Source organism: Macrotis lagotis, chromosome X, assembly GCF_037893015.1.
Source record: "Macrotis lagotis isolate mMagLag1 chromosome X, bilby.v1.9.chrom.fasta, whole genome shotgun sequence".
Classification (NCBI taxonomy): domain Eukaryota; kingdom Metazoa; phylum Chordata; class Mammalia; order Peramelemorphia; family Peramelidae; genus Macrotis; species Macrotis lagotis.
In genome coordinates, this window is record NC_133666.1 from 692,626,467 (window position 1) to 692,646,216 (window position 19,750).

General features: G+C 48.9%; 1 protein-coding gene across 2 annotated transcripts in view; it reads left to right on the forward strand.

Annotated features, from left to right (window-relative positions):
* RNF185 (ring finger protein 185) overlaps positions 1 to 18,444 on the forward strand; it is a 30,790-nt gene extending 12,346 nt beyond the window's left edge. For both annotated transcript variants that reach the window (XM_074206396.1, XM_074206397.1), the window contains exons 2-7: positions 6,689 to 6,904; positions 11,040 to 11,058; positions 12,787 to 12,899; positions 13,205 to 13,259; positions 14,730 to 14,847; positions 16,053 to 18,444. In XM_074206396.1, the coding sequence (XP_074062497.1) occupies positions 6,729 to 6,904; positions 11,040 to 11,058; positions 12,787 to 12,899; positions 13,205 to 13,259; positions 14,730 to 14,847; positions 16,053 to 16,150 (579 nt within the window). In that variant the 5' untranslated portion in view covers positions 6,689 to 6,728 and the 3' untranslated portion in view covers positions 16,151 to 18,444. The remainder of the gene's footprint in view (positions 1 to 6,688; positions 6,905 to 11,039; positions 11,059 to 12,786; positions 12,900 to 13,204; positions 13,260 to 14,729; positions 14,848 to 16,052) is intronic.
* The last annotated feature ends 1,306 nt before the right edge of the window (positions 18,445 to 19,750 follow it).

Consider the following 19,750-nt stretch of genomic DNA (forward strand, 5'->3'; position numbering starts at 1 on the left):
TTAGTCATTGCCCAAAGGGAGGGATTGTGGGAGAAAAGAAGAGGAATTTCTCATATTGTGATATGCTTGCATTAAAATGGAGAAAGTCATGGACTTGGCTGAATTCAAATCCACCCTTAGATCCTTGGTAGCAAGTGACTTAATAGATAACATTTACTTAACTTCTCTCAACCTCCGTTTTTGTGTCTGTAAAATGGGGGCAATGAGATTTGCACCAAATATTCCTATGGCACTAAACACCCCCCAGGTTACTTGTGAAGAGAGCCCTTCACATGCTGTGTATTCTGCAGGTCATTGCCTTTGGACCTTCCAGCTGGTATGGAGGAGAGGCCGGGCCGGCACCTCCCCTATCTGCCTGGTTCTGAGGGCCACTCTCTTGGTACCTTCCCGAATTGTTAGAGTTGGGCCTTGCCAGCCTCTTCAGTCTCCAACTATGCCGCAGAGGCGGTGGCCATCCCTCTGCTGTCTCAGGACCTTAAGATCCAACAGACTCACCTCCAGAAGGTGACACATTTTTTAGTGACAACTTCTGCAAAGGGTATGTGTCTCACTCTGTGTGTGTGTGTGTGTGTGTGTGTATGACACACACAGAGCAAGAGTGCAGAGTGAGCCTTTGCATCAAAGACTCCATGTACACTCATTGAGTCACAGCTACTTTAAGTTTCTCAGCTACAGCTTACATACTTGGTAATGATTTGCTCAATTGCCCCATACATAAAAGATCAGGTGGGTCAGCCAGGCTTGACTTTCACCCTCTTTTGCAGGGTTGTGGGTTGTCCCCATGTGGATGTCATTTAAAGATTCCTGTGTATCCTCACAGGCAGGCTCATGGGATTCCTTCCTTCTCTTGAGTGCCTGGCGGGGGGGGGGGGGGCGTGCAGGGGGTGCATATTACTGCCATTTTTTCAGTGAAAGGAGCTTTGCAAGTGCAGAAATGCCATCATATCACTAATCATTGCCCCAGTGAGTCTTGGAAATAAGATTTCCTGCCCATAGATTCAGGCCCTTTTCCCAGCCCTCATTACCCAAGTGGAATGTGCACACAGTCCTCCCCAGGGCCGAGGCTTGGGAGTGGGAGGGACTTCAGAGAGCATCTGAAGAGCTGAAGAAACTGAGGCTGGACTTCACTGCACGTAGCTAGAAGGCTCTGGCTCCTGACTTGAGACTTCCAGCCCCCAAGAATAAACAACAGCGTGAAGGACAATTAGGCAAGAGCCCTGTGGCAAGGCCTGAGGTCAGTGATGACCCTCACCCCACTGTGTCAGCATACCCCCAGAGACCTGCATCTTCTTGTCAGGGGAAAACTTGGAGCTTTGGAGATGAGCTGAACTCTAGAAGTTCATAGGGTTGTGGGAAAATGCTGGAAGTGACTTAGGGAATCTAGGGCATCTCCCTTATTTTGCATGAGGGGAAACTAAAAGATTTTCCTCCTATTGCTGATCAAATTGGCTCCACTGGTAGAACAGAACAAGATTCTTCACCAATTTGAGGTCCCTCACCCCTTGGGCAGCAGTTTGGTGGAGCCTCGGGCCCTTCTCAGAATCGTGTTCAAATGCAAAAAAGGAAATACATAGAATGACAAAGGAAACCTGTAGTCCATGTGCATATATATAATATATATAAATTCACAGATCTTTTCAAGGATTTCAAAGACCTGGGAGAGAGAGGCTTAGGGGAGTTGAGCAGCCCCCAGGTGGGTGCCACAGCAGGCAGCTTGTAAATGGGAACAAAGGGATGGGAGGATTAGATTCTTAATAGACAAGTTAAAGAGGTAGGTGCACAGAGGAAGTTGGGAATATTCCAAAGACACACTTGGTCCATTTCAAAATTCTGCCCCAGCCTGGCCCAAGGGTTCTAACCTCTTCCTTTCTTCCCTCCCATTCTCCACTTTGCTCACTCATTTCCTGGCCCTTTGTACTCGGGATCCTGAACTTGGGTTTCTGTTTATTTATAGTCCTGTCCAGGGAATGCTAAAGCTGTCAGGACCTCTGGAGGAAGCATGGCCTTGGGTCATGACATATGGACCTTTAACCATTGCCAAGGTCCTTTTTGACATTTTGCAGGGGCTCTTCATACCAATGAGATTGCTCTCTCAATCCAAAGGGTCTGGCCATGTGGTGGGTTCAGTAGACTTTTATGAGATAATCTGGGAACATAACCATCATCTCTATCACATATCTTCCCCAAGGGGTTCTCCTGGTTCCCTACCATTAACTAATGTTAAGTTAAAGAGGAGGAGTGACAAGACCTGGGTTCAGGTCTCAGTTATGCCTCAATTGGCTGTGTGGTTAGGGGATAGTCGTTGAATTGTTGGGGGCCTCTGTGAGATCTCTTCTGGCTCCAACAGTCTTTAAACCTTCCTGGTGAGGTACAGAATGAAGGTATGGTATAGACAGTCCTGGGAGATTCTTTTCTTATCAGTCCCCTGTGGCATGAGAGAGCCCCCCAAACTCTCTTACTTTCTGCTGATGCTTCATTTCTTTTATCACCTGAATTTTTGTCTGTGAACCTTTTTTCCTATCATCCAGGGATATCTAGGTTCAGCTGGTCCCAGAGTGGCCAAATGAGAACTCCTCCATTATGTGGGATTCTCCCAGATTCAGCAAGCTCTGCTTCTGAGGAGGGCCTAGGCCCTCAGTTGTGTATGTAAACTGGACCACCTGGATTTTCTCCCCTCTGGAGCCCAGGTTTGGAGAACTTGTACTCTTGAGAGGCCCTTTTAAAATTTCTAAGTATCTGGTCACCTGTCCATTTCAGAGTTCTATTAGGTTGGAAGCTGACTTAGGAGGAACTTTACTTAAAGTTCTTGGTTAGATGTACCTATTAAGACCTTGTGCTTCCTCAGTGTCGGACAAAGCTCCTTCTCTTCTGAGCCTTCCTTTGCTCCCATAGAATCTGGACTTCCCCTTGCCCTTAGAAGACCTTAAATGTGTTCAGCCAGCCACAAAAATTTAGTAACTGCTTGGCTCTACTCACTTGGGATGTAAAGACCAAGAGAGAACAACCCCTGTAGTCCTTTGGGAAAAGAACAAGATAAACACAGAAAAGTAAACAGAGAGATCTAGATCTGATAGAGACATAGCTTTCTTTATTAAAGCAGATAATTTGTAGATTCTATCATCCAACTGTTGTTGGTTGGTCAGTTCTTGTCCTTTGTTATAGAACATCACTATATGGTAAAATGGTATGGGTGATGTCTTTTGATTCATACCTACATTGGATTGAAGTGAGGCAGAGTTGCAGAAAATCCCAATGTTGTCCCAGTCCAGTGGCAAGACAACTGGTGATAGCTTTAGATGTGGTAGAGGGGGGCAGCTAAGTGGCACAATGAATAGAACACCAACCCTGGAGTCAGGAGGACCCGAGTTTAAATCCCACCTCAGATACTTAATAATTACCTTGCTGTGTGGCCTTGGGCAAGCCACTTATCCCGAGTGCCTTGGAGGGAAAAGGGGGTAGACACCCCTCCTAACTCACCAATGGGTTTGAGACCCCCTCGGTTACCCTCAACCTGATTTAGCCCATCTGCCAAAACAGTTTATGGGGATGTGGCCACTGTGCTTGCTACATCTTCTTGGAGCATAGGTGAGAGTTAGGTGACTCAAGTGGGCATCAGAGATTGAAAGCAGCCCTGAAAGGACTGAGTACCCCTCACACCAGCAATACTAGTCTTCCTTGAACACACCCTACATTGTGCTGCTAACTCAAACCTTGATTGACCCCACTTCCCTTAGCCTCCTCTTTGGAGGTCTGGACCCAACTCCCAATTATTTGCTTAATAGAGGGCACAACCTGGACTCTGAGCTCACTCCACTTTGCTTCTACTGCCCTGTTCAGCTCCACAGAACAATTTGCCCTCTGGTGTCCTTCCCTCTCCCTTTCTTCCCTCCTTTTGTAGGTTGTCTCCTCTCCTTAGATTGTAAGCTCCTTGAGGGCTTACTGTGTCATATCCCCAACACTTTCCTCAGTACTTAGTAGGCATTTAATAAATGTTGATTGAATTGGATAATTCAAAATCTGCCACCTCCTTCACATGGGCATTGAGGTTCATAAACATCACAAAATGACCCTCCTGGGCCAAGTGGGCATGCTTAGTCTGCCTATGTGCTACTACAGGATTCCATCATTTTTTTTAGCTGCTGCTCTCTTGGTCTGGAAAAATCTACTGTCCTCATTGTGCTTGGGGGTTTTTAGTTTGTTTGCTTTTTCAGTTCCTGATTCTCTCTACCTCCTCCCCCGCCTTTTGAGAAGACAAGCAATATGATACCCATTCTACATGTGAAGTCATGCAAAACCTATTTCCACATTAGCTGTGTTGTGGAGGTTGGTGGGAGGGAGAGGTGAGCAAGAAAAATAAAGTTCTCTGTCAAGTCTCTCTGGAGCTGGAGAGCATTTTTCATCCTGAATTCTTTGATATTGTTTTGGATCTTTGTATTGATGAGAAGAACTAAGACATTTCCCAGGTGTTGCTTTGACTGTGTATAGTATTCTTCTGGTTCTGTTCGTTTCCCTTTGCATCAACTCACGTAAGTCTTCTCAGGTTTGTCCTCCTTCTTGAAGCCCACCCCCCCATGTAGCATTTCTTCCATGAGGCTTTCCTTGATTCTGCCAACTGTATGTGGCCCCTTCCTCTTCTGGAGCCCCCTTTTAATTCTACCTCCCTTTTTTTATGATCGTCTTCTCTCTCCTCTTAGGTGGGGAGTCTCATGAGCAATGACCTCCATGTCACCCACTGTATCTCATCTAGTGTGCTAGGTTTCGTAGGAGTCTTGACAGACAGATACACAAAGAGTATCTCGAAAGTCTTAGGTCAGTTTCAAGGTTTCATAGAGACTTAGGACTACAATAAGACTTTTGGGACAACTTAAATTTGCTAAAAGAAAAAAATGGATTAATTTGGCCTGATAAACATTGACCATGTGTAGAAGTGGGAGATGCAAAGGTTAGCTAAGGTTTGGGGTTTGCTCTCAATTGACACATCAGCAAATGACTCTGAGTTAAAATAAAAGTGGAGCAGCCAGGAAGGCCTCTTCAAATGACGCCATGGACAAGGCTTCCCAGAAGAGCTGGAATTTGAGTTGGATGTTGAGAATGCAGTGGGCAGGCCATTCCAGGTCCCGGAGTCATGCCCCAGGGAGGGCTCTTGGTGTGGAGGGGAGCATGAGATGATGGTGAATTCAAGACTGACAAATTTGGGACTTGTCTCAGAAGCTTAATTGGAAGCCCATGAAGAGTGAAGTGTCTGTTTCAGTAAACACTTAGTAAGCACCAGCTGTCTGCAGGACCTCAGGCTAGCCCAAGGGATTCTGACACATTCATGCCCATCCTTTGGCCTGCCAGGAGCTTCTGACTTGGGGGTAAGAGCCTCCTTTGAATCCAAGTTAAAAAAGTGAAGGCCAAAAAAACTGAAGGAAAAAATGCTCCCATGAAGACCATTTCTTACTCTTCCCTTTAATAGAAAAAAAGTATGAGGGGAGACAGAGAGAGAATACCCCCCTCCCCCACCACTACATTTTCCACCTTCTTCCCACTTTGTCATGTCTATCCCTATAAAGGAGATTTGTTTATGTGGAGGACAAATGATCTTGCCACGTGAACAAGTGTAATGATGAGGGAGACCATGAAATGAGAAGAGCAGGGGGAAAGGCCTCATGGGACTGTGGGGAGGGGGCCACACCTTGTCTTTAGAGTGGTAGAAAATCAGAGGTTTGCAGAGAAGTGGTCTGTGAGGCCTGGGCCACACGGCCCCTGAGCTGCATTTCTTGGCCCTTCTGGGACCTCACGTAAAATGATGTAACAAAGTGAAAAGGCATTGAGCAAGGCAGCCGCCTCTTCCATGCCTCACTGTGCTGCTGACTCTAGTGAGGGATGCTTGCTGACTCTCTAGGCTGGGCTCTCAGGTCTGAATCAGCCAAAGTGGAGGAAAAGACCTAGTTTTCAGAGTACTTGTCTCTGTAGGAGCTGAAACCTGAGCCAGCACCAGTCTTTGAGTGGTGAGTGTCTTTACCAAGATCTGGGGAATTGGTGGGGGGGGGGGCCTGCCACTCTCTCCGTTGGGTCTGAATGGGGGTGGTATGGGCACAGCCTCATCCTTGGTTTAGAATCAGGAGACCAACATTGGTTCTGGGCAATGGTGAACCTGAATGAGGCATTTTGGAATGTAGAGAGAAGTGTTTGGCGCGAACTGTAAGGCTAGTTTGGCCTTGCCTGAAATCACAGGCAGGCTAGCAGGGAGGGAGGGGACTGGTTCCCATTGCCAAGTTGGTTGAAGATGGGATTGTGCTGTTGATTTCTTCCATCATGAGGCCAAAGCTCCCAGGTAGCTCTTGTTGGCATGGCTGCCCTCGTGGGGCAGGAGCGATGAGCTCCAGACCTTGCTTCAGATGCCCCTAGCTGAATGACCCAGGACAAGGAGGCAGATGAGTCATTCCTTTCTGAGTTTCTGTTTCTTCATCTCCTCGGAGCCCCTCTCTCACAGAGTTGTTGGGAGGGACAAATGAGACAGTGGGTGAGCCACAGTCACGTCAGCTTGGGTTGGAGTAGCGAGGCCAGGGTCTTTCCTGAAGTTTTGGTCTCTCCGGGATTAAAGTGTTTGGATGGGGTAGAGCTCTGCCACAGACGGATACCCCAGATCTAAGAGAAGATGTCGGCAGGACCAGAGGTCAATCCAAATCTGTTTGCCTTTTAGGAAGACTGCCTTGACCTTGGCCCTCTGCAAACAGCTGAAAATGGCCAGCAAAGGGCCCACAACCTCAACGTCTCCTGAGAACTCCAGTGCCGGGGGTCCAAGTGGCAGCAGCAACGGCCCTGGCGAGAACAGCAATCAGGACAGCACTTTTGAGTGCAATATCTGCCTGGACACAGCCAAAGATGCCGTCATCAGCCTCTGCGGTCACCTCTTCTGGTCAGTAGCGCTACTTCCTACTGAAGCTTGGCAGGGAGGGGAGGAGAGCAGAAAGCCTGTGGCCCCAGCCTCATTAAGAGCCCTTGAGCTTTGGTTTGGGGACAGTTGTGGACAGCCAGTGACCCAACCCAGCCACAGCCTTTTATAAACTTGGGAGACTTCAAAATGCTAGTAGGGCAGAACCTTGCTGCACTGGGGCTCTCCTTCGATGGGCTGAGTATCAGGTAGGTCTCTCTTCATACCCCATCTAAGGAGGTTCCTTACTGGAAGTTTGGAAATTACAAAAATGCATGCTTCAAGCAACTCATTCATCTCTGGAGGCCCAGCCTCCTTTTTTGCAAAAGTAGTCAATTCATGTGGTCTGCCAGGAGACCCGATTTGGGGGAGGTGACAGCCCAGTGTTTCCGAGGGCTAGGGGAAGCCCTAAAAGTGGATTCTTCTAAGTGATATTGGCATAGACTTAATTCTGTGGCAAAGGACTGTAGAGAGTGGGGAAAGCTTTGAGCTATGGGCAAGTAGGCATCTTGTGATCTTAGTGGCCTTCATATCTTCATGTTGGACTTGATGACCTCTAAGGTCCCTTTCCTTCTTTATCAGGTTTGGAGTCTATTACTGTAAATGCATTTGGGGGGTCTCCGGTCAGGGAGAGCAGAAGATGTACTGTGGTCTGAAAAGGCTTCGAGGAAGCCAAGGGGACATTTGAGCTGGGCTTGGTTTGTTGGTTTGTCATCAGCTCCCAGTGAAGATTTTTCCTCTACTGTGGCCTGTTGATAGCCTTGCTGTCCAATAGGGTCTTAGAAAGGGGTCCTACCCAGTCCCGTAGCCAAAAGTATCGGGAACCTGAAATCCTAGGCCCTGAGATGGAAAGGGATGTGGCCCACAGGTGCCCTCCTGGCTCTGAGACTAGAACTCTCTCTCCCCTGTGCCAGATTTCTCCCTCTAAACCTAGTCCAAAGAGAAAGGAGGTAGAGGGAGAGCCTTCCAGATAGGAAAGGAAAGGGCCCTCTCTGGAGTCTCTTCCTCCTCCTCCTCCTCTTTATTCCCAGGGCCCCCCTCATCACTGCCCATTTACACCATCAGAGCCACCCTCCAGCCAGGCTTCTAGATGCCCTTCTTGCTCTCCCAGTCTGACAACACAAATTGCTGTTCTTTGCACATGGATCCACTTACATTTCTGCTCAGAACCTTCCAATGAGCCTAGATTATTACCCGTTGAGTAAAATTCAGAACGATTTGGTCTAGCATTCAAAGCCACCTGAAGTTCGGCCCCTTCTGCCTCTCCCATTTCTCACTCACCTCTCCCCCCATTCAAACCAAACTCTCCTCTCCCATATGTGTCTGCTTCATGGTTTTGCTGTTCTTGGTGACAGGAAGCCTACCTTCCTGTCTGTTGATTGCAAGTGTTGTGGAATGCTTCTTTCCTGCAGCCAACTGCTGCTGTCCACAATCCCTCCCCTCATGCTGGGGCTGGGACTGGGTCCTGCCCTGAACAGCAAGCATGCACTTCTCAAGGGCAGGATGTGCCCCAGTTTCTTCCATCTTTGTCTCTCTTCCAATACTCTGGGCAGAGGGATAAGAATGGAGCTGGGAGATCTCAGGGCCCATTTGTGTGACCCTGTGGGTCAGTAAGTATTTAATAAGTGCCCACTGTATACAGTGATGGGGTCCAGTGAAGGGATCAACTTGACTGGACCTGAGAGCATCTAATGGGGTCTGATGGACAATAAACTTGGGGTGGTAGGATGAACTGAACCTGAGGGAAGGACCTGAAGCCCCAGTAGGTGGCCTTTTGGTTCCCCAGGAAAATGGGAGCCATGGAAGTTTGAGGAGCAGAACAACGGTCTCATAAAAGTAAGATTTTTGTAGCAGGGACAGTTCTAGGGCCTATTCCAAGATGTCAAAGCCCAAATTAAAATTTGTACATTTTGTTCTGAGAGTTTTGTGATATCCTGTGATTCAAGAGGATTTAAAACTAGGAAGGCAGGCCTTTATTGAGATTTCGATACCCATTTTATATAGTCAGGGCTGCAGTCTTTCCAAGCCTAGTCTTGGTCCTCGCCACCCATCTTTAGGCTTCTTCCCCAGCTTCAGGGAATGAACCTGGTAGTCACTGGGAGAATTTAATGACTCCCATGCCCAGTGGGTAAGAAATAAAGACCTCCTCTGGGCTCCAGGTTACTCTGTCAGTGAATGGCAGGATGGAAGCAAGAAGTGAGAAATCTCTGCTTCTCCAGGGTCCCCCCTCAGCCTCATGTTCCATGCTGAGAGCTCCATCCAGCCTAGCCAGAAAGCACCCGAGGCAACCTTAGCCCCATTTTACAGATGAGGAAACTGAGGTGAGAGGGCCAAATGACTTGTACACTTCTTCCTTGACTTTGTTATGATCAGTTCTCATGTTCCTCTTGTTCCTGAGAGTCCATGACTGAAGAAACCCCAGATTGGGCACAGACTCTCGCTGTCTCACTAGCCAGCCAGGTCACTTTGGCAAGTCACTTCTGGGTCTCTTTTCCTTTATCTGGAAAAAGGAAATTGGTTTGATTATGGCTGAGGTCAAACTCACCTTTGTTCATCTATGTCCAGAGAGTCTGGGTTCACCAACTCCATAGCCTGCCCACATCCTCAAATGTCCCAGCTCATGTCTTAAATGGTTCCTAGTAGTCTATGTGCCAGGGCTTCAGACAAGATGGGGAGATGGCTGGACAAGCCAGGGTCAGGTGAGAACCCATCGAGTCCCCACTTGGCCTGCTCCATACCTGGTCTTCTGGGGTGGGGAGAGGATTGTTACTCAGATCTCATCATTCTTCTGTGACAGTGGCCATCTTCTCTGTCACTGAGGGCTATAGTTCAAGAGGTTGGGTCCTCTCACTTCGTCCAGCTTGGGCTTCTTCAGGTTGTGCCACTGGAGCAATGACATCCCCGTCTTGGGCTGGGCCCAGGACATACTAGCTCAGTAGAGGGAGGCTCATGCTCACTGATCAATCCATGAGCGTTTTTAAACAGGACTTCTCCAACCTGTTAACCTTGCTCTGAGATGGAAAGGTTTGTTGTGACCTGATGGAGGGATGCCCCTTCCGAAGGAACCAAGGTTCTGAGATGGATTAGTCCAGATACCCCCTTCCCCCCTACCACCACAGCTCCCTGCTGGGAGAGAAGGGGCACAGGCTCAGACCTTGCCTTCAGGGAGCTTGTAGTTTAATGAAAGTAGGAAAGATGACATGGAGAGAGCAATGTGTGTGGGTAGAAAGATTCCAGGAGTGGTGACACAAGGGGAGCAGTGGAAAGACAACCCCAAGAGTAATCACCAATGGCTTCAGGTCAGCTTGGGAGGAAAAGGAGACAGCTGGGGGCCTGGGCCCAGAGTCAGAAAGGCCTAAGTTCAATTAAGACTTAAGACACTAGCTAGCTGTATGACCCTGGCAAAGTTCCTTTGCCTCAGTTTGCTTCCCTGTAAAATGAGGGTGATAAAAGCCCCTTCCAGGGTTGTGGTGAGGATCAAATGAAAGGAGAGTTATAAAGCCTCAACCCAGTGCCTGCCCACACGAGTCCAGGCCCCAGCTCTCTGGGCTCAGCCTTGTTCTGGAGGACGCTTTCATCCAGGATTTAGATCAGAGATGGCGAACTTCTGGCCTGCAGGTCCTTTGGTCTGGTGCTGCCACGGCAATTGCAGGCGGGACTTGAAATTCACTACATACAGGAACTTTTCAGGAGGGGATTTGTGAAATGTTTAGCAGGCTAATTTTTAAGATGATAATTTTGTATGCCTCATGAATGATGTGATAGATATCCAAATGGCTCTTGGCAGAAAAAAGGTTGTGGAAGGGGGAGGGTCTTGGGCACTATTAGTCAAACTAAATTGTCCCTGAGTTCCCCCTCCTGACTTTACTTCCTGGCCTATTAGTTCAGCCCAGAGAGGAGGGTCCTGCTGACTTGGCAAAGGACAGAGGAGGAGGAGGAAGGAGGGAGGGGAAGGTTCAAGACCAGATTCTGAGGCCCTTTGGAGCCCTGACCAAGGTTAGCCTGAAACCCAGCCCTAAGTGAGGCTTGCCCACTAGCCCAAGGCTGCTACTAATGATGCTCTTTTTCTGTTTGTCCCCTTTTCCTTCCCTTGGACTGCTTGCCCGGGGGACACCTGCAGTTGGCCATGTTTACATCAGGTAAGATGCATTTCTTTTTACCTTGTCTTTCATCAGCTTCTCTTGCACAATAACTCCCCAAGGCTACTGTCAGAAATGGTAATCTCCCCTTTGGGTGCCTCTGATCAATCCGAAGATACTCGTTGAACAGGAAAAGGGGACTTTTTTTAAAGAAGGCAGTGGGATTTTATAGGAGAGCCAACAGACCTGGGACTTAACTAGCTGTGCGATTCTTGGCCAGGTTTCCTCATTTGCTGCTTCACGAGAGTATCCATAAGAATCAAGGGGCTAGGAAAGTTCCACTTTTATTGTTCTGGCCTCTAGAGTTTTTGGAGAGATTACAAAGGAGAAACATCGTTTTGTTAGATTAAAAAGTTTATTGAATCAAATTTGGACCTCCAAAGTGTCAGGACTCTATTGTCATAGGCCTGCTGCAGAGTCCTGATGGACTGGTATCAGATGTATAGAGAGCAGGTGATCTTGTCCAGGCCATCCTATCACTTCACCAGAAAGGGTTCAGGATGGTCTATGGCTCTTATGCCAAAGGACTCCCGTTCTTGGAGAACTCGAAGCATCCCCCGATCGTGTCATTGTGCTCATCCCCTCTGGCCAAGGCCCTGCCAGAGGAGCACATTGGGGACAGACTTCTCAAGGGCTTCTGGGCTGGCCACTGACCACTGGCCTCACCCACCCCCTCGGTGGGCCTGCCACCTACCAGTCTGTTAAGGGGAGAATTGCACTCAGAGCTGCTATTCTGAAGGAAGCTCTCTTACAGAGAGGGAAGGGATGGATTTTCTTGGGCTCTTGGAGCCATGGAAAGGAAATGAGGCATGAATTAAGGTTTGGAAGGGACCCCAAGACATTTTGCCCAGCACCACAGACATGTCATCATCTGGCAAGCCTCTCCTTTTTCAGCCTTAGTCTGCCTTTTCTGCCCATTGTTCTTGGGCCCACCTTGTGGAGCAAAGCCAAATGCTTTTTCTTTTTTTTTTTATGCAAGGCAATGGGGTTAAGTGGCTTGCCTAAGGCCACACGGCTAGGTTATTATTAAGTGTCTGAGGCCGGATTTGAACTCAGGTCCTCCTGACTCCAGGGCTGGTGCACTATTCACTGTACCACCTAGCTGCCCCCATATGCTTCTTTTTGAAGATCCTTGATGACAGCCTGGCCTACCCCTGGCCCCCCTAAATCTATGAGCCCTCATAGTCCCCTCTGTGTCTCTCTCCCTTATCTCCTATAAGTTAAAGCTTTCCCTGGATTTTTATCTCCTTAGCCCTATAAGAAGGGTCTGAGTTTCCCAGCTTAGGGCTTCTTGTATCTTACAGAACGAGCATTGAAGAGCAGAGTGGGAAAGGTGACTTGGCCAAGGTCTCACAATGGGGAAGGAGTTGAGCCAAGAGAAAAGGATTTTGTAGTCTTAGAGAGACAGAGCAATGTGAGTTCTCAGAATTGTAGTTCTTATTAATAACCAATACTGATTTCTAGAAAGAAAGGGTAAAAGGAGGTGAACTAGGGCTTTGAGGTAGTCAGTCTCCTCATGTGAGCTGATTGCATTCCATATTTATGCTCCCGACTCCTTCTGTGAACATGACAAGAGTTGGAACCATGGGCGGGGCTTGGTCAGAGTTGATCCCCGTCGGTGGGGCAAGGCCTGGAGCGGTCTCACGTGGGACCCTGGGGTTAGTGCCAGCTCTCTGGGACTTTATCCCAGGTCACTCATCTAGTCTCTTTTTTCTTTTCCTTTCTTAGTGGTTGGAGACTAGACCAAACAGACAGGTGTGTCCAGTCTGTAAAGCGGGGATCAGCCGAGATAAAGTAATCCCTCTGTATGGAAGGGGCAGCACTGGGCAGCAGGATCCCAGGTGAGGCCTTTGCCTGACTGTGTACCCTCCCCTACCCCACACACAGACACCCCTTTTAACACCTGCAGGCTGCCCACAATCAGACTCCTCCTTGCTGGATAATGCCAGTGAGTCTTGAGGTCATCAGACAAACACACGGTGCTGAGAGCCATAGGGTTCTCTCTTGATGTTTAGAATCTCCTTGGGGAAGCTCAAGTGACCCTTAAACAAGGATGACCATACGACATCTCTGGCCTGGAGGATCCCTTTTGTGTTCTTTGCCTAACTTTCAAATCTATCTAAACGTGACACATTTTATTCTTCAGAGAGAAGACACCTCCCCGGCCTCAGGGACAGAGACCAGAGCCCGAAAACAGAGGGGTAAGGAAGACATCCTCAACAGAGTCTTATTTATAGCAGACTTTGTAGAATTCACAACTGGTTTAGGTTGGTGGTGTCACCCGAGTTGTACGGATGAGGAAACAGGCGTCAAGAGGTTCAGTCAGTTGTCCAGGGTGGCTGCTGCAGTGAGTGGAGAATTGCTTTTCAGACCCAGCAGGCCTTCTGGTTCTTCTGACCTACAATGCCCAGGTCTAGAACCAAAGCTTGGGAGTTCCACCAGGAAACTCTTGTCTTTGCCTGGGGAGCAGCATGTCCAATGCTTGCTCTTTTGGGAAACCCTCTTGGGTACAGCTCCCCTGCAATCCTTGCCAGGCCCTCAGGGCTTCAGGCACCTAAGCTTGACTCCCTCCAGTGCCCAAAGTCCTTGGGTCTGACCTGACTGATGTTCGCCGATGAGGGTGTAGGCAACTCTTAAGCCAAGCTCGCCCAAGGAAGCAGGTCCTGATGAAATCATTGCGCTTACTGATGTCACGCTGCTTCCTATTCCCTGTGGGCTCTGACAAGGAGGCATTTCAGTGTGCAGGGGGTAAAGAGTTGCTTCTGTTCCCTCCCTGGGGAGTTGACACTCTTATTAAATCAGTTGATGTACTTTAATCAGAGCTATAACTCCCCAGGGGGGTTTGGTGGCAGGCCAGAAGCCAGCTATGTCCAAGGCCCCTCAGGCTTTGGAAAGCACAAGGACATGGGTCTCCTTCTCTGATGGTACCACGGGGTACCCAATGGTACACAAGGCTGGCCTCTTCTGAGACGACGGCGCCATCTTGTGTAAAGAGAACAATGGAGACTGGAGCGTGCCATGGCTAGTCAAGTGAGATAGCCCAAAGGAGGCCCTGCTTCATCACCTCAGATTCTCTTAGATTTTTTTGTTCCTTCCTCTCCACAAAGGTTCCTTTCCATTCCTTCGCATGCCCTCTTCCACTGACCAGTGTGGTCTTGTACGGGGCTCCTCTTAGTTCCACCACAGCTGCCCTCGGGCAGCCTTCTTTCTGTCAGGAGCAAGGCCAGGTTCAGAGACAATACAAATTGAATACAAAATAATGAAGGACAAGAGGAACCCCTTAACCAGGGGACACAGGAAAGGCCTGGAAGAAACCTTTGAGCAGAAGTTTTAAGATCAGGGATGCCCTCAAATGCAGTCATGACCTCTGCTCTGGCAGTTCTCCCTGCCCAGAATGCCCTCTCTTTCTTTCCCCTCTGCCCCCCTGACCCTGCAACTCAAGGCCTTTTCTGATCCTCACCTTCTGCCTCCATGTTGTGGTGTGTGTGGATGTGGGCAGCAATTCCTGCAGGTCACCCGTTTAGAGGCGGCCTCTGGGCTGATCCTGTTTCTCCATAGAAGGCTGGCAGGAGTGGGAGGGGGAGACAAGGGCTACTCACAAGGAGAGGAGTGAGCTAGATGGAGGCAGCTGGGCCAGGTCTCCTTCACTTGGTTTCTTTTTCTTTTCCCAGGGATTTCAAGGCTTTGGCTTTGGGGATGGTGGCTTCCAGATGTCTTTTGGGATTGGAGCCTTTCCTTTTGGGATCTTCGCCACGGCCTTTAACATAAATGATGGGCGGCCCCCTCCAGGTAGGCCCTTCTCCCAGAATGACCTGATGGAATCCCTGGGCGGGGGGGGGGGGGGGGTCAGCAGGCCATATCCATGTCTTCTGATGCATTGCTTAGTAAAGCGCCATAGAGCTAGACCTTGAAGGGGACCCTCCCCACCCCCCTTTTTTTAATTGAAAAAGGAAAAAAACTCAACCCTTCTTAACATATATGTAGGATCAAGCAAAACAAACTCCCACCTTTGGGGTGTCTCATGAATAAGTCTCGTATTCCCAAGTCCCTACCTCTTCACACCATCCTTCTCACTTGGCCCAGGGAAGCTGGGTGATTTATTCCTAGTCATATGGGGGCCAGATTTGGCCCCAGGCCCCTGACTCCAAATCCATCACACTTTCTTCTCTTTCATTTGGAAAACTCAGCTTGCACTTTAGCAGTTCCCACCTCAGGTGGGTAGGTAGGGACCCCAAGCCTGATGGTTGGCCTGAGAAGAGCAGACACGCCCTAGGAAGTCATCAGTGTAAGGCTGGCCTTTGTGGGGCCCTCGAGGTGGACTGCGGGTCAAACAATTAAGAAGAAGCACAGGTTTCCAAACTCAGCATCAGCCCTCCATAACATCCCGTCAGTGTTTAAATACAGGAAGCCAGGATTCCATCCCAGATGTCCTGGCCTTCCACCGATGCCCAGTAGGGCCCCCTTTCTTCACCTGGTGATGTGGTCCTCAGGTGACAAACCTTCCCCAGGCTAGTCTCGAGGCCTTTCTGCCACAGACATAGACTGGGAGAGCTCAGGGTCACCCCACTGCCTTGTTAGGATAAAAGGGTTTTGAGGATTACCTTGGTCCCTACAGTTCCAAAAAATTTCATCAGGGCAGGGAACTCCTAGTATGGAAATGTCCTCCACTGGTGCCCAGCTGGTCTCTTAAGTCTCAGTGCTGGGGGTTCAGTGACACCCTTGACCCCTTAGCCAGGTTCCAGGAGCCATTATTTTGTCAACTCATTTGTTTATGCTGACATGGAAAATTATCTTACATGAAATTCAAACAGATTTCCTTGATTCTTCCATGGTTTGGGTTCCCTGAGAGTCTGGGCTTATCCAGGATGCTGCTCAAAATAATCAGACCTTTGGTTGGGTCCTGGTGGGGTGGCAAGGTTTTGTCCTCAGTGCACTCAGCTGGAGTAACACCAGTCCACCAACAAACTGGCCAACTGGTCTTCCTGTTTTCACAGCTGTTCCCGGGACTCCCCAGTACGTGGATGAGCAGTTCCTGTCGCGGCTTTTCCTGTTTGTGGCTCTAGTGATCATGTTTTGGCTTTTGATCGCGTAATCTTGTGTCTGGCCTGGGTCATTGAAGCAGCAGGGCTTCTGACCTGGTTACCAACCTCCCCCGCACCCCCTTTGAAGCCCTTGCTGCCCCCGGGCCCAGGAGTCAGCAGGGTCAACAACACAGGGAGGACCCTGGCTTCCAGGAGCAGAGCTTTGAAATGACATGAACTAGATTTTGGTTGACGAGTCCACACTGGTATGGTCCCACTCCACTTCAGGCCTCGCCTGAGCAGCTAAGAGCTTGGAGACCATGTGCCAGCTGGCTCGAAGAGGACTGACTGGAGGTGGGGAAGGGCTGGGAAGAGAGGAGCCCCTGTGCTATCATCTGCGTACATGGCAAAAAGTAAAGGGAAGGACCGAATGGTATTTTTTGGAACTGTAGACTTCATCTCCTTAGACTCTGCAAAACCCTATGTCCACCAGTAGTCTATTCCTGACTGTATGCGTGGACCACCTATGCACAAGAGTCCGATGCCAGGGCTGGGGGTTTGCCTTCTGCTCCCAACCTCGCTCCCATCCCCGTCTTCCTTCTGACTCCTCACATGAGCCTGGGGGCGGGCAACAGGGCCTTCCGAATCGGCACAAGTTATCTCTAGTCGCTTGGTGCATTTGAGCAGCCTGGACACTCTGGCTTCCTCCTGGGCTCAAGCCTCAGACCTTGGAAAGGCCTTGGCTACCTTCTTCCCTGGTAGAGCCAGCTGGCTGTGCTGTGGGCTTCCCATCCCCTTCTTCCTGGGAATTGTAGCCACACTGGCTTCTCCCTACCAGGAGGAAGAATGGTGAAGGCTTCCCCGGGCCCCAAAGACAAATCTAAAAGTGAAGGGAAATTTGAGCCAACAATATTCTTTCCAAGATTAAGTTTAAGCTTCAGTTATTTGCATCTTTCCCAGAAGAAAACTGGAGGTTCCCAGAAGCTCTGGGCCCCTCTGGCCTTGTCTGGGGCCCTCTGGCCTTGCAGACCTATTTTCTCTCAGTAAGAGAGCAGGGCAGGGGACTCAGGAGGGGATCTCTATTGAGGGTCCAGGTTGCTGAGGGCTTCCCAAGCAATGAGCTCTTTGAATATTCTCTGGAGAACCACTTAAATCTCTGCTCTTAAAAGAGATGCTTCCCGATCCCTGCCAAGCTTGAGGGATCCTTCTGACTCCTGAATGGAGAGAGATGCCTTAGCTTCCTAACCTGATTTTTCCTTCCCTGCCTCTTCATTCAGAATCTTGGGAAGAAAGGTACCTCACTGTAATCATTGCTTTGGTTTCTTGTTTTAAAAATGCTTTTCTCTTTGAATCTGATCAATAAGAAGGGTAGGGCATTGAACAGTTCACGATGTATCATCTTGTCTAATTATCTGTTCATCTAGCTGCGTCTCCAAATGTCTTTGGGTACAGAAGGATCCCCAGCATTGCTATGGAGGAAACCCAGCCCTGTGATTTCTCTGGGGAGTCTTTCCATGTTTGAAATCTGCCTTCCTCTGGCCCAGCTCCTCATTCTGGAGAAATAAGACCCTGGAAGGAGTTTGTCCCTCCCCACTTGAGGGTTGGGGCAAGCTTGAGCATTAAGTCCAAAGATAGCAGGAAAAGGGAATGAATTTGTCGCCTGCAAACTTTCTCCTCTCCTGCCACGTCCCTCTCCATCTTCGGGCTTAACCGAAGCCCGAACCCAGTGTTGAAATATTCAGAACCAAGTATTCTGTAGGTGTCGCATGGTGGAGAGCTTTGTGAGCCAGATGCTTGGCTGGTGCCCGTGTGTATGATCAAGGAGCTTGTCCTCCTGGGACCCCACAACCTCAGATGAGCTTCATTAACACCCCACCTCCAAATCCCAGGTCTGGAAAGCTCATGGACCCTAAAGCCTAAGGTTGGGGAGTCCCAAGAGCAGTTTGATCAAGAAAGAAGAATCCCTTGGAATTTCAAAGAAGAGAGGGGAAGAGGTTATCAGAATTGGGCCCAGCTGTCTTTTCCTTTGAGTCGTGGTAAGCTTCACCTGCCTTTGCCAGGAATGGGGTGGGGGTGGCAGCAGCAATTTGGAACTGCTGGCCTGACCAGAGGTGGAGGCTCCTTCACCTCCACCTGGAGGTTCAGTGACCTTACACTTCTTTTCTAAGTTAATGCATTTCTTCCTTTGGGAGCTTTTCACCTTTTTTCTCCCTTTTATTCCATTATATTAGTTAGGACTGTGCTCTGGCCACAGAGACCATCAATGACACTATGTACCTTGAGATACATTTTCCAGTTACTAATTTTCACTGTTGTGAAAGTGATTTGATTTAGAAGAAAAATAAAAAATGGTTTTACATTGAAAGCTGCTGGGTGTGGATTTGCTATAGGAAAGGGCTGGGATGGTGGGGTTTCTGCTCGCCCAGCCTCTGGAAAGTACCTTTGCACCTCTGGGGTGATGTCATAGGCCCCACGAAACTGCCTACAGATAACAGCCTGGGAGTTTCATCAGCTCAAGTGACTTGAGGGCTGCCGTTTTCAATCATCAGCCCTACCCTTGGCCTGACCTGTTTGAAGAGTACCTTGAATCCCAACCAAGGGTCACATTCCTAGGCTTTTACACCTTACCGTGTACACAGCATTTAGTCCAGCCACCCCCCTGACAGGCCTGGAGGGGAGGCCACTCTCACTCACACGGCTCCTGAGTCTGCATCACACCAGGATGCATGTTGTTATTACCTCTGTTGGTGAAGCCACCCAGATGTTTCATGTGAGCAGAGACGTGGCTTCTTCCAGGATAGGGCCATGTCGGTGAGATGGGGTTCATCCTCTTATAGACTTGATCGTTAACCAGTGGTTTTAAGACAAAGCTGAGCAACTAGCATCCTTAACCAACTTCTAATTCACTGCAATTCAGCAAACCTTGACTTCTCAAATAAGCTGAATTGTTGGGGGGAGTGGGGGATTCATTTTATATCAGAGTCATTTGAGGATTTAGATCTATACCTTCCCCCCAAGCATATCCATGAGCCCTCTCTAGGAGCAAGAAAATAGTTAAAACCAAACCACAGGTACCTAGTCTTAGGATCACATCAACAATTCGTTCCATACCTGTAGGTCCCCACCTTTCAACCTGAGGGACAAGAGTACTGCCTCTTCTGGTCATTACAATTACTCGGTGGTCAGCTTTGTTGCATAATTATGACCTTTGCTCAGTGACTACCGACTAGGTCCAAGGCTGCCTTTTCTCACTTCATGAGGGTTATAGGGAAGAGCAAAAAAAAAAAAAAGCATCCAAAAGAGTGGACGTGGGCTGTTTTTATTGACATGGAGCAGCTCAGTGAAGAACCAGTTTCTTTTTCCCCTGATGGCCAACATTAACTTAAATGTTGGAATACAATTAGGTCCTAAGATGTCAGCTGATGGAGCTGAAGTCCAAACTTTCCATTTGCCAAGAAGGAAACAGACTCAGGGCATTGGCCTGTGTAAAGTTATCTACCAGTAGGCCCCCATGGGATAATAGTGAGAGCCCTGAATGTGAAATCAGAACTGAATCTTTCTGCTATTGCCTGTGAAATTTGGGGTACATCGATACAGATAAAGCTACTACCATGTGCCAGGCAAGACAGTCCTTGCCTTCAGCAAGCTTACAGTCTAATGAGACAGACAAC